Source organism: Hypomesus nipponensis, chromosome 8, assembly GCF_054491055.1.
Source record: "Hypomesus nipponensis isolate SF chromosome 8, ASM5449105v1, whole genome shotgun sequence".
NCBI lineage: Eukaryota > Metazoa > Chordata > Actinopteri > Osmeriformes > Osmeridae > Hypomesus > Hypomesus nipponensis.
In genome coordinates this window covers 1,310,729-1,326,070 of record NC_140368.1, presented here as the reverse complement: position 1 = coordinate 1,326,070, position 15,342 = coordinate 1,310,729, and the positions used below count along the sequence as shown (strand labels likewise).

General features: G+C 56.2%; 1 protein-coding gene across 4 annotated transcripts in view; it reads right to left on the bottom strand.

Moving 5' to 3' along the window:
- Nucleotides 1-1,483: 1,483 nt before the first annotated feature.
- The window catches only part of mllt10 (MLLT10 histone lysine methyltransferase DOT1L cofactor), a 29,007-nt gene continuing 15,148 nt past the window's right edge, over nt 1,484-15,342 (bottom strand). The window contains exons 10-19 of one of the 4 annotated variants that reach the window (XM_084702919.1): nt 12,681-12,835; nt 10,821-10,944; nt 10,510-10,582; nt 9,165-9,367; nt 8,857-9,003; nt 8,731-8,759; nt 7,622-7,848; nt 7,278-7,301; nt 7,078-7,156; nt 1,484-6,046 (exon numbers count right to left, since the gene is read on the bottom strand). In XM_084702919.1, coding sequence (XP_084559045.1) covers nt 5,810-6,046; nt 7,078-7,156; nt 7,278-7,301; nt 7,622-7,848; nt 8,731-8,759; nt 8,857-9,003; nt 9,165-9,367; nt 10,510-10,582; nt 10,821-10,944; nt 12,681-12,835 — 1,298 coding nt within the window. In that variant the 3' untranslated portion in view covers nt 1,484-5,809. Of the gene's footprint in view, nt 6,047-7,077; nt 7,157-7,277; nt 7,302-7,621; nt 7,849-8,730; nt 8,760-8,856; nt 9,004-9,164; nt 9,368-10,509; nt 10,583-10,820; nt 10,945-12,680; nt 12,836-15,342 lie in introns of those variants that run through there. The other 3 variants (XM_084702920.1, XM_084702921.1, XM_084702922.1) reach the window with 3 other exon arrangements.

Below are 15,342 nucleotides of genomic sequence, written 5' to 3'. Positions count from 1 at the left end.
CCCCGGAGCTGGCTCTGTGTGTGTGTGTGTGTGTGTGTGTGTGTGCATGGAAATACGTGTATCATCCAGCTAACACCGCTCACACACTACGGCTTAGTGCTTGACTTCTAATCAGGCACCTTGTCGGGCAGCACAGGGGTCCTCACTCAGCTGATAAACCCCACAGGGAGGTGCAAGGCTTTCTGGGAGGTGATCGATGATGGACATGCAGGCTCTGCTGAGGGGGGGGGGGGGGGGGAGGGCCTTATGTCAGAGGTTTATAAAGGAGAAGGTTCCATAGGGGGAGGAGGCATGTTTAAACAGGCTGTGATTGACAAGACTGATGGGGGGGGGTGAGTGCTCTGCTGGAGGGGGGTAGGTAGATGGGGGCGGGGGGGGGGGTGAGTGCTCTGCTGGAGGGGGGTAGGTAGATGGGGGGGGGGGGTGTATTGGGGTGTGGGGGGGACAGTCCTGGGGGGCTGACATGTAGGAGGAAAGTGAGCTTTTAATTACCCAAGCAGAAGCAGATGTAGCACAATGGTACCCCCACCTCTACACACACACACACACACACCCCGTGCCCCCATTCTCTGATGACTTCCAGCTGCCCAGTGTGTGTGTGTGTGTGTGTGTGTATGTATGTGTGTCCAGACACTCACTTGGACAGCTAACTCCAGCATTTTCACTGCAGATCAAGAGGTTGGCAGGTTCAAATCTCCCCAACACCAGGGGACAGAAGATGGTACTGCTGCACTGTAATTGAGGTATTATAGTTGAGTGCTTGGTACAGTGGCCCTATGAGTACATCCCTCATATTAGGGGGGGTGATTTGACACTTCAAGGCCACCGTAGCTTGGTGGGTTGAGATGGTAACTTCACACTGTGTCTGGTAGATAAAACCTGATCCTTAAATCTGACCACCGAAAAACTGTTGGAAATGTTCCCTTCTGATCCATGATCTGGTGTCCTTTCTCAAGTTCTGTTGTGTTGGCTAGAAGTGTCGATATTTAAAACTGTAACATCACTGACAGCATAAGTTTGTGTTCTTAATCCACAGCATATTTTTATTTTGAGATTTTTTCAATTTTCCATTGTACAAAATTGATCCAAACATATTCATGTGTGCACAGATGAAAACAGTGCCCAAACTGTATAAAATCACTTAATACCAAGAAAATTGTGAAAAAAAAAAAAAAAAACACAAAAACACAATATCCCTGCACATATAAAAATAAATTAATTTTCTCTTGTCCAGTCACTTTTAACCTGTCTGGTCCTAAGAATCAAACACACTGAGGCTTCATTGGCTATCCTTCACACCAGCATGGCCAATCACAATGACTTATATACAAACCACGGCCAATGAAAAAGACACATGTACAAGAGTGAGGTACAGACTGTGCCAGTGAACACCCCCCCCCCCTCCTTACCCCCCCCCCCCCCCCCCCACCCAGACAGTAACATCACACATCCTCAACCCAAGTACTTATTATAGCTTTTCAAATACGGGACAAACTTTCTTTTATTTATTTATTCCTCCCCAACAAAGTTGACAGCAAGATCTGACTATGTGGACAAACTTTATACAGTAGTATAAATCACCTGAAACCACTGGGCTCATAAAATATATTATCTCACGCCCGTTACATAAACACATGGAAAATAAATACAGAGGAAAACAACTGAGAGGGTTTGGTGAACACAGCAGGGGTCACCTCTGGAGAGGGGGGAGAGAGAGGGTGAGAGACAGTGAGGAGAGAGGGAGAGAGGGTGAGAGACAGTGAGGAGAGAGGGACAGAGGGTGAGGAGTGAGAGGGAAGGGGTCACCTCTGGAGAGGGGGGAGAGAGAGGGTGAGAGACAGTGAGGAGAGAGGGAGAGAGGGTGAGGAGTGAGAGGGAAGGGGTCACCTCTGGAGAGGGGGGAGAGAGAGGGTGAGAGACAGTGAGGAGAGAGGGAGAGAGAGGGTGAGAGACAGTGAGGAGAGAGGGAGAGAGGGTGAGGAGTGAGAGGGAAGGGGTCACCTCTGGAGAGGGGGGAGAGAGAGGGTGAGAGACAGTGAGGAGAGAGGGAGAGAGAGGGTGAGAGACAGTGAGGAGAGAGGGAGAGAGGGTGAGGAGTGAGAGGGAAGGGGTCACCTCTGGAGAGGGGGGAGAGAGAGGTTGAGAGACAGTGAGGAGAGAGGGAGAGGGAAGGTGAGAGACAGTGAGGAGAGAGGGAGAGGGAAGGGGTCACCTCTGGAGAGGGGGGAGAGAGAGGGTGAGAGACAGTGAGGAGAGAGGGAGAGAGGGTGAGGAGTGAGAGGGAAGGGGTCACCTCTGGAGAGGGGGGAGAGAGGGAGAGAGAGGGTGAGAGACAGTGAGGAGAGAGGGAGAGAGGGTGAGGAGTGAGAGGGAAGGGGTCACCTCTGGAGAGGGGGGAGAGAGAGGGTGAGAGACAGTGAGGAGAGAGGGAGAGGGAAGGTGAGAGACAGTGAGGAGAGAGGGAGAGGGAAGGGGTCACCTCTGGAGAGGGGGAGAGAGAGGGTGAGAGACAGTGAGGAGAGAGGGAGAGAGGGTGAGGAGTGAGAGGGAAGGGGTCACCTCTGGAGAGGGGGGAGAGAGGGAGAGAGAGGGTGAGAGACAGTGAGGAGAGAGGGAGAGAGGGTGAGGAGTGAGAGGGAAGGGGTCACCTCTGGAGAGGGGGGAGAGAGAGGGTGAGAGACAGTGAGGAGAGAGGAAGAGAGGGTGAGGAGTGAGAGGGAAGGGGTCACCTCTGGAGAGGGGGGAGAGAGGGAGAGAGAGGGTGAGAGACAGTGAGGAGAGAGGGAGAGAGGGTGAGGAGTGAGAGGGAAGGGGTCACCTCTGGAGAGGGGGGAGAGAGAGGGTGAGAGACAGTGAGGAGAGAGGGAGAGAGGGTGAGGAGTGAGAGGGAAGGGGTCACCTCTGGAGAGGGGGGAGAGAGGGAGAGAGAGGGTGAGAGACAGTGAGGAGAGAGGGAGAGAGGGTGAGGAGTGAGAGGGAAGGGGTCACCTCTGGAGAGGGGGGAGAGAGGGAGAGAGAGGGTGAGAGACAGTGAGGAGAGAGGGAGAGAGGGTGAGGAGTGAGAGGGAAGGGGTCACCTCTGGAGAGGGGGGAGAGAGAGGGTGAGAGAGAGTGAGGAGAGAGGGAGAGAGGGTGAGGAGTGAGAGGGAAGGGGTCACCTCTGGAGAGGGGGGAGAGAGGGAGAGAGAGGGTGAGAGACAGTGAGGAGAGAGGGAGAGAGGGTGAGGAGTGAGAGGGAAGGGGTCACCTCTGGAGAGGGGGGAGAGAGGGAGAGAGAGGGTGAGAGACAGTGAGGAGAGAGGGAGAGAGGGTGAGGAGTGAGAGGGAAGGGGTCACCTCTGGAGAGGGGGGAGAGAGAGGGTGAGAGACAGTGAGGAGAGAGGGAGAGAGGGTGAGGAGTGAGAGGGAAGGGGTCACCTCTGGAGAGGGGGGAGAGAGAGGGTGAGAGACAGTGAGGAGAGAGGGAGAGAGGGTGAGGAGTGAGAGGGAAGGGGTCACCTCTGGAGAGGGGGGAGAGAGGGAGAGAGAGGGTGAGAGACAGTGAGGAGAGAGGGAGAGAGGGTGAGGAGTGAGAGGGAAGGGGTCACCTCTGGAGAGGGGGGAGAGAGAGGGTGAGAGACAGTGAGGAGAGAGGGAGAGAGGGTGAGGAGTGAGAGGGAAGGGGTCACCTCTGGAGAGGGGGGAGAGAGGGAGAGAGAGGGTGAGAGACAGTGAGGAGAGAGGGAGAGAGGGTGAGGAGTGAGAGGGAAGGGGTCACCTCTGGAGAGGGGGGAGAGAGAGGGTGAGAGACAGTGAGGAGAGAGGGAGAGAGGGTGAGGAGTGAGAGGGAAGGGGTCACCTCTGGAGAGGGGGGAGAGAGGGAGAGAGAGGGTGAGAGACAGTGAGGAGAGAGGGAGAGAGGGTGAGGAGTGAGAGGGAAGGGGTCACCTCTGGAGAGGGGGGAGAGAGAGGGTGAGAGACAGTGAGGAGAGAGGGAGAGAGGGTGAGGAGTGAGGGGGAAGGGGTCACCTCTGGAGAGGGGGGAGAGAGAGGGTGAGAGAGAGTGAGGAGAGAGGGAGAGAGGGTGAGAGACAGTGAGAGAGAGTGAGGAGTGAGAGAGAGGGAAGGGGTCACCTCTGGAGAGGGGGGAGAGAGAGGGTGAGAGAGAGTGAGGAGAGAGGGAGAGAGGGTGAGAGAGGGAGAGAGAGGGTGAGGAGTGAGAGAGGGAAGGGGTCACCTCTGGAGAGGGGGGAGAGAGAGGGTGAGAGAGAGTGAGGAGAGAGGGAGAGAGGGTGAGAGAGGGAGAGAGAGGGTGAGGAGTGAGAGAGGGAAGGGGTCACCTCTGGAGAGGGGGGAGAGAGAGGGTGAGAGACAGTGAGGAGAGAGGGAGAGGGAAGGGGTCACCTCTGGAGAGGGGAGAGAGAGGGTGAGAGAGAGGGAGAGAGGGTGAGGGAGTGAGAGAGGGAAGGGGTCACCTCTGGAGAGGGGGGAGAGAGGGAGAGAGAGGGTGAGGAGTGAGAGAGGGAAGGGGTGAGAGAGGGAGAAAGGGTGAGGGAGAGAGGGTTAGAGAGGGTGAGGGAGTAAGAGAGAGGGTGAGAGACAGGGAGGGGGTGAGGGAGAGAGGGGGTGAGAGACAGTGAGAGAGAGGGGGTTAGAGAGGGTGAGGAGTGAGAGAGGGCGAGAGAGAGGAAGGGGTGAGGGAGAATGGGAAGGAGTGAGAGGGTGAGAGAGAGGGAGGGGGTGAGAGGGTGAGGAAAGGTAAGGGAGGAAGTGTGGGGGAGAGACAGAGGAAATGAGAGAGATGTTGCCCCCCTATCCAAGAAGCGTTCGCACGGAAACACAGCCTGACGACCAATCATGCTGTGAGGTAGGGTGACTGACAGGTAGAGTAGCATCACATAACCCTGCCCCCTTCAGGCACTTGGGTTTGTATCCCTGACAGGTCAGTCCTGACGACGGTGCATTCTGACTGGTCCTCGCCAGACCGGCCCTAGGCCCTGATAGGCTGGTTCTGTATTGCGTAAGAGGTAGCTTGGTGTGGGAGGGGCTTGAGCAGCGATGAGCAACGTCACAAAGCACTTCCTGAAAACGACTTCCTGTCTGGTGATGAACCACAGCATTGTGTCACACACTGTAGTACCAGAGTGTACACCTGCAGAGGAGAGAGGCCAAGCAGACCAGGCTTGGGACTCAGCAGGAAGTCTGAAACACCTACTTCCTGCCTCCCCCATCAAAGAAATCAGGCGAGCGAAGTGATAAATGACAACCACACTTCTCCTCTGGGGGGGGGTGATGATGATGATAAGCGCTTGGCTTCAAACGAGTGGTCAGCTGAGGTCAACGAGCGCACGCAGAGAGAGAAGTGTGTGGTCAGACTTCGGCGCGGTAACAGAAAGGAAATGCAATCCTAGGCCCCTCCCCCATACTCCCCTGGGAGCTGCATAGTCAGATGGTCCCCCCTGGGGAGGCCAGTGTCCAGCGATGGCTACCTTTGACTCCTGCTGGGAGTTGTAGTTTTATTTCCTTGTGGTGGGGGAGTTGTCATTTTTAAGGGAAGTTCTTAAAGGGGGGAGTTGTATGCTAGCTTATGTGGTAAATGCACTGCTCTGATCTGTCAAAATATGTAGACCCCTGAGAGACTGAGTGAGAAAGAAAGACATGGATGAAAGAGATAGACAGAGAGACACAGCCAGAGAGAGACAGAGAGAGAGAGACAGAGAGAGAGACAGAGAGAGACAGAGACAGACAGACAGACAGAGAGAGAGACAGAGAGAGACAGAGACAGACAGACAGACAGAGAGAGAGATACAGAGAGAGGTGGAAAGTTCCCTCAGGTTTTCTCCTGTCCCCCCAGGGCCTTGTCGGCCAGACGAGCTTTCTGCCCGGCAACAAGCATGTCGGGGTTGGTGTGCGTGTGCAGCGCTAAGAAGGGGTTGGAGGCCCTGGGGGGCTGGGAAGAGGAGGAGGAGAGGGAGATGGAGGTGAGCTGGGTGGAGGACAGAGACTGGAGCTGATGCAGGTCCTGCTGCTGCTGCATGAGCTGGTAGAACAACATCTGCTGCTGATCCTGGAGGGAGGGGGAGAGGGAGGGGGCAGGGGGGGGAGAGGGAGGGGGCAGGGGGGGGAGAGGGAGGGGGCAGGGGGGGGAGAGGGAGGGGGCAGGGAGGGGGAGAGGGAGGGGGCAGGGGGGGGAGAGGGAGGGGGCAGGGAGGGGGAGAGGGAGGGGGCAGGGAGGGGGAGAGTGAGGGGGCAGGGAGGGGAGAGGGAGGGGGCAGGGAGGGGGAGAGTGAGGGGGCAGGGAGGGGAGAGTGAGGGGGCAGGGGGGGATAGTGAGGGGGCAGGGGGGGAGAGTGAGGGGGCAGGGGGGGGAGAGTGAGGGGGCAGGGAGGGGGAGAGTGAGGGGGCAGGGAGGGGAGAGTGAGGGGGCAGGGGGGGAGAGTGAGGGGGCAGGGGGGGGAGAGGGAGGGGGCAGGGGGGGGAGAGTGAGGGGGCAGGGAGGGGGAGAGTGAGGGGGCAGGGGGGGGAGAGTGAGGGGGCAGGGAGGGGGAGAGTGAGGGGGCAGGGGGGGGAGAGGGAGGGGGCAGGGAGGGGAGAGTGAGGGGGCAGGGGGGGGAGAGTGAGGGGGCAGGGGGGGGGGGAGTGAGGGGGCAGGGAGGGGAGAGTGAGGGGGCAGGGGGGGAGAGGGAGGGGGCAGGGGGGGGAGAGGGAGGGGGCAGGGGGGGGAGAGGGAGGGGGCAGGGAGGGGGAGAGTGAGGGGGCAGGGGGGGGAGAGGGAGGGGGCAGGGGGGGAGAGTGAGGGGGCAGGGGGGGGAGAGGGAGGGGGCAGGGGGGGAGAGTGAGGGGGCAGGGGGGGGAGAGTGAGGGGGCAGGGGGGGGAGAGGGAGGGGGCAGGGGGGGAGAGGGAGGGGGCAGGGGGGGGAGAGGGAGGGGGCAGGGAGGGGGAGAGTGAGGGGGCAGGGGGGGTAGAGTGAGGGGGCAGGGGGGGAGGGAGGGAGAGGGGGGGAGGAGGGAGGGAGATAAGTGGTAGTTTAATGGAAGTTTATAAAAGAGAAATATGTGTATGTGGATATATGTGTGTATATATGTATATATATGTACCACTGAAGGCTGTGTTGACAGCAGGTTCTGGTGGAAGAGGAGTTTCTGCTGCTCTGAGAAGAGATCCAGACGAGCCACGCTGAGCGCACACACACACACACACACACACACACACACACACATTACACACACATATATTACACACACACATACACACACACACACGTGCAGCAGTCCAGGTAGTTGAGCGTCATTCTCACCTGCCCTTAGAGGGCCCTGACCTGCTGCATCCCAGCAGAGAGAGAGAGAGAGAAGAGAGAGAAGAGAGAGAGACACAGAGAGAGAGAGAGAGAGAGAGAGAGAGAGAGAGAGGAGAGAGACAGAGACAGAGAGAGAGAAAGAGAGAGAGAGAGAGAGAGAGAGAGAGAGAGAGAGAGAGACAGAGACAGAGAGAGAGACAGAGAGAGATAGAAGAGAGAGAGACAGAGAGAGAGAGTCAATACTGACACACAGTTAGAGAGACAGACAGGCAGGTTGGCATAAACAGGCAGAGGGAGAGAGGAGACAGACAGACAGGTAAAGAGACAGACAGGCAGACAGGTACCTGTTGTTCCCAGGCAGTGACAGACTGGACCCTGTGTGTGTGTGGGGAGCGGAGCTGCTCTGAATCACGCCCCCCCCCAGGGCCACCAGCGCCGGGGCCCCCAGGCCTGCAGCGCCCCCCAGCGGGCCCCCGTTGACCAGAGGCTGGGGGGGGCTCTGAGACAGGGAGGGGGGGGTGGACAGGGAGGAGGCGGACCCACTGCTGCTATGGCCGCACGACACACTGTCCTAAGAGAGAGAATCCTGTTACCGTCGCTGTCATGGCAACACGCTCTCAGTCCTGTCACTCTTACTGTATATTAGGGCTGTGAAATGATTTTTTTTTTTTAATCAATTAATCGCAGGTTTCTGTGGATTAATCATGATTAATTACATATTACCGATTTTGCGAATTTTTGTCATTAGTGTGCGTCTTTGATTTTGCGGTTCCTTGATGCTCGAGTCACCCGTTGCCACTGGCAAAACTTTGGTGAACCCCTCGTCCTCAGCAATATCAATCGCTCTACAGTTTTTTGCAATACATTTGGCAACTGTGCTAGTCACCTTGTCACAGGCAGACTTAGTGAGGGCCCTACGCTGTTCAGTGAGGGTGGTTTGGCGCATTCTACTCGAACTCTCCTCGCCAACCAACGCATGCTTCATGTTGAGGTGGTATAGGTTACTTTAGGCTGGTATTGCTTCGGTGAAACTATAACATTCAGTCATTTAGCATTCAGTCATTTAGCAGACGCTCTTATCCAGAGCGATAACGTCTTCCCGCAGAGTGTGCATATCACTTTGGTTTTATTGGATGTTCCATCTTAGTTTTTTTGGAACACAAACTTCTCATCCAGAAGTTGCAGAGGTGGAATTGTGGGTATATTACGTTAAATGCGTTAAACAAAAATAAAAAAACAAATCCTATAATTTAATCATAAAGCGTTAACGCGTTATTTTTCACAGCCCTAATTATTATCCTATATATAATCTTTATAGAATCTATATATAATCTATATAATACATATAATTATGATACTATGTATAATTTATATAATACATATCTGCATCCGTGCATGCGTGTGTTCGTGTTAGAAGCTGCTGAGATGTGATGAGCAGGGACAGTCTGCTTACCTGAGCAGAGGCCACATCTCTCTTCACATCTGAAACACACACACACAGTCAGAGCCTGGGAGCATGGGAATGTGTATACAGGGGGGGGGGGGGGGTGTACCTGGCCCGGAGGTGTGCTGTGTGTACCTGGGCCAGAGGAGGGGGTGAAGGGGACAGCCAGCTGGGCGCTGAGCAGCTGCAGTCTCTCCTTCTTCAGGGAGAGGGTCTGGATGTGCTGCTCCAGACGGTGGTTCTCCTCCTGCAGCTGGTGCAGAGACCTCAGCAGGGCCAGCACTGGAGACACCAGGGAGGAGGGAGGGGTGAGTGTGGAGAGAGAGAGTGGCAGTGTGTGTGTGGTAGTGTGTGTGTGTGTGTGTGTATGTGGAGTGTGGTAGTGTTTGTGTGTGTGTGTGTGTGTGTGTGTGTGGAGAGTGGTAGTGTGTGTGAGTCCTCACCATCGTTCTGGGCTCCGTGCTGCAGCAGGAAGTTCTGGCCCTCGCTCCACTGTCTCTCCAGGAGCTGCTCTATACTGGTGGCCAGTGGGAGGGGCGTCTCCCCCCCAGCCCCCCCGGCCCCCCCAGCCCCCGCGCCTAGCAACCCCAGCCCCGGCAACGACCCCGAGGGGTCATACCGGATCTGCAGCCCACCAATAGGAGAGCTGGACGGAGAGAGAGAGGAAACACACCTCAGAGGGGAGGAGACTGAGACAGAGGCTGGCGCAGAGAACACAACCTCAGAGGGGAGGAGACTGAGACAGAGGCTGGCGCAGAGAACACGACCTCAGAGGGGAGGAGACTGAGACAGAGGCTGGCGCAGAGAACACAACCTCAGAGGGGAGGAGACTGAGACAGAGGCTGGCGCAGAGAACACGACCTCAGAGGGGAGGAGACTGAGACAGAGGCTGGCGCAGAGAACACAACCTCAGAGGGGAGGAGACTGAGACAGAGGCTGGCGCAGAGAACACAACCTCAGAGGGGAGGAGACTGAGACAGAGGCTGGCGCAGAGAACACGACCTCAGAGGGGAGGAGACTGAGACAGAGGCTGGCGCAGAGAACACAACCTCAGAGGGGAGGAGACTGAGACAGAGGCTGGCGCAGAGAACACGACCTCAGAGGGGAGGAGACTGAGACAGAGGCTGGCGCAGAGAACACAACCTCAGAGGGGAGGAGACTGAGACAGAGGCTGGCGCAGAGAACACAACCTCAGAGGGGAGGAGACTGAGACAGAGGCTGGCGCAGAGAACACGACCTCAGAGGGGAGGAGACTGAGACAGAGGCTGGCGCAGAGAACACAACCTCAGAGGGGAGGAGACTGAGACAGAGGCTGGCGCAGAGAACACAACCTCAGAGGGGAGGAGACTGAGACAGAGGCTGGCGCAGAGAACACGACCTCAGAGGGGAGGAGACTGAGACAGAGGCTGGCGCAGAGAACACAACCTCAGAGGGGAGGAGACTGAGACAGAGGCTGGCGCAGAGAACACAACCTCAGAGGGGAGGAGACTGAGACAGAGGCTGGCGCAGAGAACACGACCTCAGAGGAGAGGAGACTGAGACAGAGGCTGGCGCAGAGAACACGACCTCAGAGGGGAGGAGACTGAGACAGAGGCTGGCGCAGAGAACACGACCTCAGTCTGTTGATACAGTTCCTGTGGCTTGATGAAATGGAGTGTGTGTGTGTGAGCGTGTGTGTGTGAGCGTGTGTGTGAGCGTGTGTGTGAGCGTGTGTGTGAGCGTGTGTGTGTGTGTGTGTGAGCGAGTGTGTGTGTGTGAGTGTGTGTGTGTGTGTGAGCGTGTACTCACCGTGGGGTGGTCTTGGGAGATGCTCGTACAGGGAAACCCTGAACACTGCTGCTGCAGTCCCCCATATCCTGGTCTACACACACACACACACACACGTCAATAACAGTCCCATACAGACGGCAAGCTCAGTAACCTTCTCTTCTTCATTCTCTCCACGTTTTCTTGGGAATCTTAATTTATGCACCTCCCTCCCCTCCCCAACAAACAAACACACCTGGGACACACACCTGGGACACACACCTACACACCGAACACACACACACACACAACTCAAACCCACACACACCTCGAACACAGAATCGTGGGCTTACCTGCGGGCGAAGCTTCTGATTGGGCGATAAGTGCAGCCATGGCAGAGTTGGGGTTGAGTCTGTTCCCGAACATGTGTGAGGGAGCCAGGTTGAACACGGACCCCTGTAACCCTGGTAACCCAGTCTGCACACACACACACAGCTGTGTTTATGTCCTGCAAGACTGGATCATGGAAAACACACACAGCAATCCACACTGGTTCTACAGGTCATCTTGCATTTCTACACGTGGGGGGGGGGGGGGGGAAGGAACCCTTTTTTACTACCTTTGACACACACACACACACACACGCAGGCTTCTCAGCACATGGCTGTTGAAGGTTCCGGAGCTTTGCTGTTCCAAGCCTACACTGACAGGCTGTCTTTGATGCTCTTTAATCCAATTATGGCATTTCCACCAGTTAGGACCGTGGAGAGGGGAGGAGGAGAGAAGGAAAAGAGGTGGAGAGGAGAGGAAAGTTTGGAATGAAACCTCCAACTTCTCCATCTCTCCTCCATCTCTCTCCTGCATCTCTCTCCTGCATCTCTCTCCTGCATCTCTCTCCTGCATCTCTCTCCTGCATCTCTCTCCTGCATCTCTCTCCTGCATCTCTCTCCTGCATCTCTCTCCTGCATCTCTCTCCTGCATCTCTCTCCTGCATCTCTCTCCTGCATCTCTCTCCTGCATCTCTCTCCTCCTCTCCTCCATCTCTCTCCTGCATCTCTCTCCTCCTCTCCTCCATCTCTCTCCTGCATCTCTCCTCCATCTCTCCTCCATCTCTCTCTGTGACTTCAGCTCTCGTTGAAGGCCCTTTCACCCGAAACCCCACTCTCTTACTCTACATGCATTTCTCATTTGAACTCTTTCCCTGTCTCTCTTTCTAGCTTCCCCCCTCTCTCTGACTGGGCTCTCAGCCAATCACAGTAAGGCAGAGACAGTGGAAACTTGTGGTGAACACACACACTCTGACACACTCTGTTGTGGCACTAAGTCCTCTATACATTGTGTAAATAGGCGTGATATCCTGTGCCCATCCTCCTTTCTATAATATGTATGGAGCAGGGGGGAGAGAGGGAGAGGGAGGGATGGAAGGGGGGAGAGGGAGGGGGAGAGGAGGGAGGGAGAGGAGGGAGGGGGAGAGAGAGGGGGGAGAGAGAGAGGAGGGAGGGAGGGGGGAGAGGACTGGGCTCAGGGAACTGGAGTGTGAACACACTCATCCCAGAGTCCCACTGTGGTGACTGTCACATCACATCACATCACATCAGAGAGAGGGAGACAGAGGGGGAGAGATGTGGAGAGAGAGGGAGAGAGAGGGAGGGGGGGACAGGGAGAGATGTGGAGAGAGGGGGAGAGAGAGGGAGGGAGAGATGTGGAGAGAGAGGGAGGGGGGGAGAGGGAGAGATGTGGAGAGAGGGGGAGAGAGAGGGAGGGGGGGGAGAGGGAGAGATGTGGAGAGAGGGGGAGAGAGAGGGAGGGGGGGAGAGGGAGAGATGTGGAGAGAGGGGGAGGGGGGAGAGGGAGAGATGTGGAGAGAGGGGGAGAGAGAGGGAGGGGGGGGGAGAGGGAGAGATGTGGAGAGAGGGGGAGAGAGAGGGAGGGGGGGGTAGGGAGAGATGTGGAGAGAGGGGGAGAGATATGGAGAGAGAGGGATGAGGGTGAGGGATTGAATGAGTATAAAGAGAGAATGGCCAGGAACCAGGGAGGGCCACAGAGGAGGGGGTGGGGCTCAGTCCTAAGGTGGGGTGGGGGGGATAGATAGATTCAGTAGTGAGACTTGAACTTCCCTCCCTTATCAAATCAGGAAATGTGTGTGAGTGAGTGTACATGCAAAAGTGTGTGTGTATGTGTGTATGGTTGCATGTGTGTTGAATGTTACTTACATGGGTGGAGGCAGGGCTGGAAAGGGGAGTGTTTGCAGCGAAAGGTGTAGGGGGCGGGGCTAAGGGGGGCGTGGCTTGTGGGGGTTGCGACATATCGGCGTTGGCTCCGCCCATAGCAATGCTCCCTGACGACCCGTCACCACTGGAGAAGGAACCTGCGGACAACAAACCGTCTGATCACCACGGCAACCAGCTTTCCTCCAACACAGCAACACATAGCAGGGGAACACATGTCAATAGATCATAGATCTATACACACACACACAGCAGGTGTCAGTACATGCTAGCCTGGCCTGCCACTGACCCAGAGTCAATAGCAGAAATCTGATGAGTCATAGACTCCTCCCATCAGACCTTTTTATCCTTGGAGTGAAGGGGGGGTAGTATTCATATTCATGTAGTGCCCCCCCTCCCTCCCTTTCCCCTCCCCCTTATTGATCAACCCCCCCCCCCCCCCGCCCCCCCTGACCCCAGGACGAGAGGGGGGCAGGACAGGGGCAGATGGGGGCGGGGGGCCCTCCCTACAATAGACTCAATGGCTCTGGGCAGTACACATTCACCAGGGGAACAAGAGTGCTTTGTGCCTGGCAGAGAGATAGATGGAGAGAGAGAGAGAAACAAGAGAGATACACAGAGAGAGGGAGAGACAGAGAGAGAAACAGAGAGAGAGACAGAGGGAGAGACAGAGGGAGAGACAGAGGGAGAAACAGAGAGAAACAGAGACAGACAGTAGAGACAGAAGGAGAGAGAGAAGAAAGAGTAAAAGAAACAAAGAAAGAAATGAAGCGCTAGTTAAAGTAAGAAAGCACAGCTTTCTCCCTGCGTAGCAGCAAGCTGAGATGTCAGAGCTAGCACTATGATGTCAGACACACAAGCCTGACATTATTTGATCCATAAAACAGATATGGCGCAGTGCTCCTCCTCTTCCTCCCTTTCCTCTCTCCCCCCACCCTCTCCTCCTCCTCCTCCACTCTCCCCCTTCCCTCTCCTCTCTCCCTAGTAATGGACTAGTAATACCAGGTGGACTAGGTAATCAGGTGGTGATATGAGGTGGTGCAGCTGCTGCATGGAGAGATCTCTCCTGTCTCACTGGAGTCACAACCTCCTTCATGGACCTGACAAACATTTACTACCTCACACACACACTATTCTACCATCGGCATGCACACACACACCCACACACAACAACACCATCTCTCAGACAGTCTGTCCATCCATCAGGAGACAGGATGGGAGGAGGATCCTGCCATGCTGCCCTGCATGATGATCCTGCCATGCTGCCCTGCATGATGATCCTGCACTGCTGCCCTGCATGATGATCCTGCACTGCTGCCCTGCATGATGATCCTGCACTGCTGCCCTGCATGATGATCCTGCCATGCTGCCCTGCATGATGATCCTGCACTGCTGCCCTGCATGATGATCCTGCACTGCTGCCCTGCATGATGATCCTGCACTGCTGCCCTGCTGCCCTGCATGATGATCCTGCACTGCTGCCCTGCATGATGATCCTGCACTGCTGCCCTGCATGATGATCCTGCACTGCTGCCCTGCATGATGATCCTGCCCTGCATGATGATCCTGCACTGCTGCCCTGCATGATGATCCTGCCATGCTGCCCTGCATGATGATCCTGCACTGCTGCCCTGCATGATGATCCTGCCATGCTGCCCTGCATGATGATCCTGCCATGCTGCCCTGCATGATGATCCTGCCATGCTGCCCTGCATGATGATCCTGCCATGCATGATGATCCTGCCATGCTGCCCTGCATGATGATCCTGCACTGCTGCCCTGCATGATGATCCTGCCATGCTGCCCTGCATGATGATCCTGCCATGCTGCCCTGCATGATGATCCTGCCATGCTGCCCTGCATGATGATCCTGCCATGCTGCCCTGCATGATGATCCTGCACTGCTGCCCTGCATGATGATCCTGCACTGCTGCCCTGCATGATGATCCTGCACTGCTGCCCTGCATGATGATCCTGCACTGCTGCCCTGCTGCCCTGCATGATGATCCTGCACTGCTGCCCTGCATGATGATCCTGCACTGCTGCCCTGCATGATGATCCTGCACTGCTGCCCTGCATGATGATCCTGCCATGCTGCCCTGCATGATGATCCTGCACTGCTGCCCTGCATGATGATCCTGCACTGCTGCCCTGCATGATGATCCTGCACTGCTGCCCTGCATGATGATCCTGCACTGCTGCCCTGCATGATGATCCTGCACTGCTGCCCTGCATGATGATCCTGCACTGCTGCCCTGCATGATGATCCTGCACTGCTGCCCTGCTGCCCTGCATGATGATCCTGCACTGCTGCCCTGCATGATGATCCTGCCATGCTGCCCTGCATGATGATCCTGCACTGCTGCCCTGCATGATGATCCTGCCATGCTGCCCTGCATGATGATCCTGCCATGCTGCCCTGCATGATGATCCTGCACTGCTGCCCTGCATGATGATCCTGCACTGCTGCCCTGCATGATGATCCTGCACTGCTGCCCTGCATGATGATCCTGCCATGCTGCCCTGCATTGACCCCCAGCTAAATATTTACAGTAGTGACAGATGTGAACACGCAAGCGCACACACGGGGGAAGAGGGAGGGGAGGTGAGGGAGGGCAAAGGTAGAATATTCAGGGTGAACTATGGC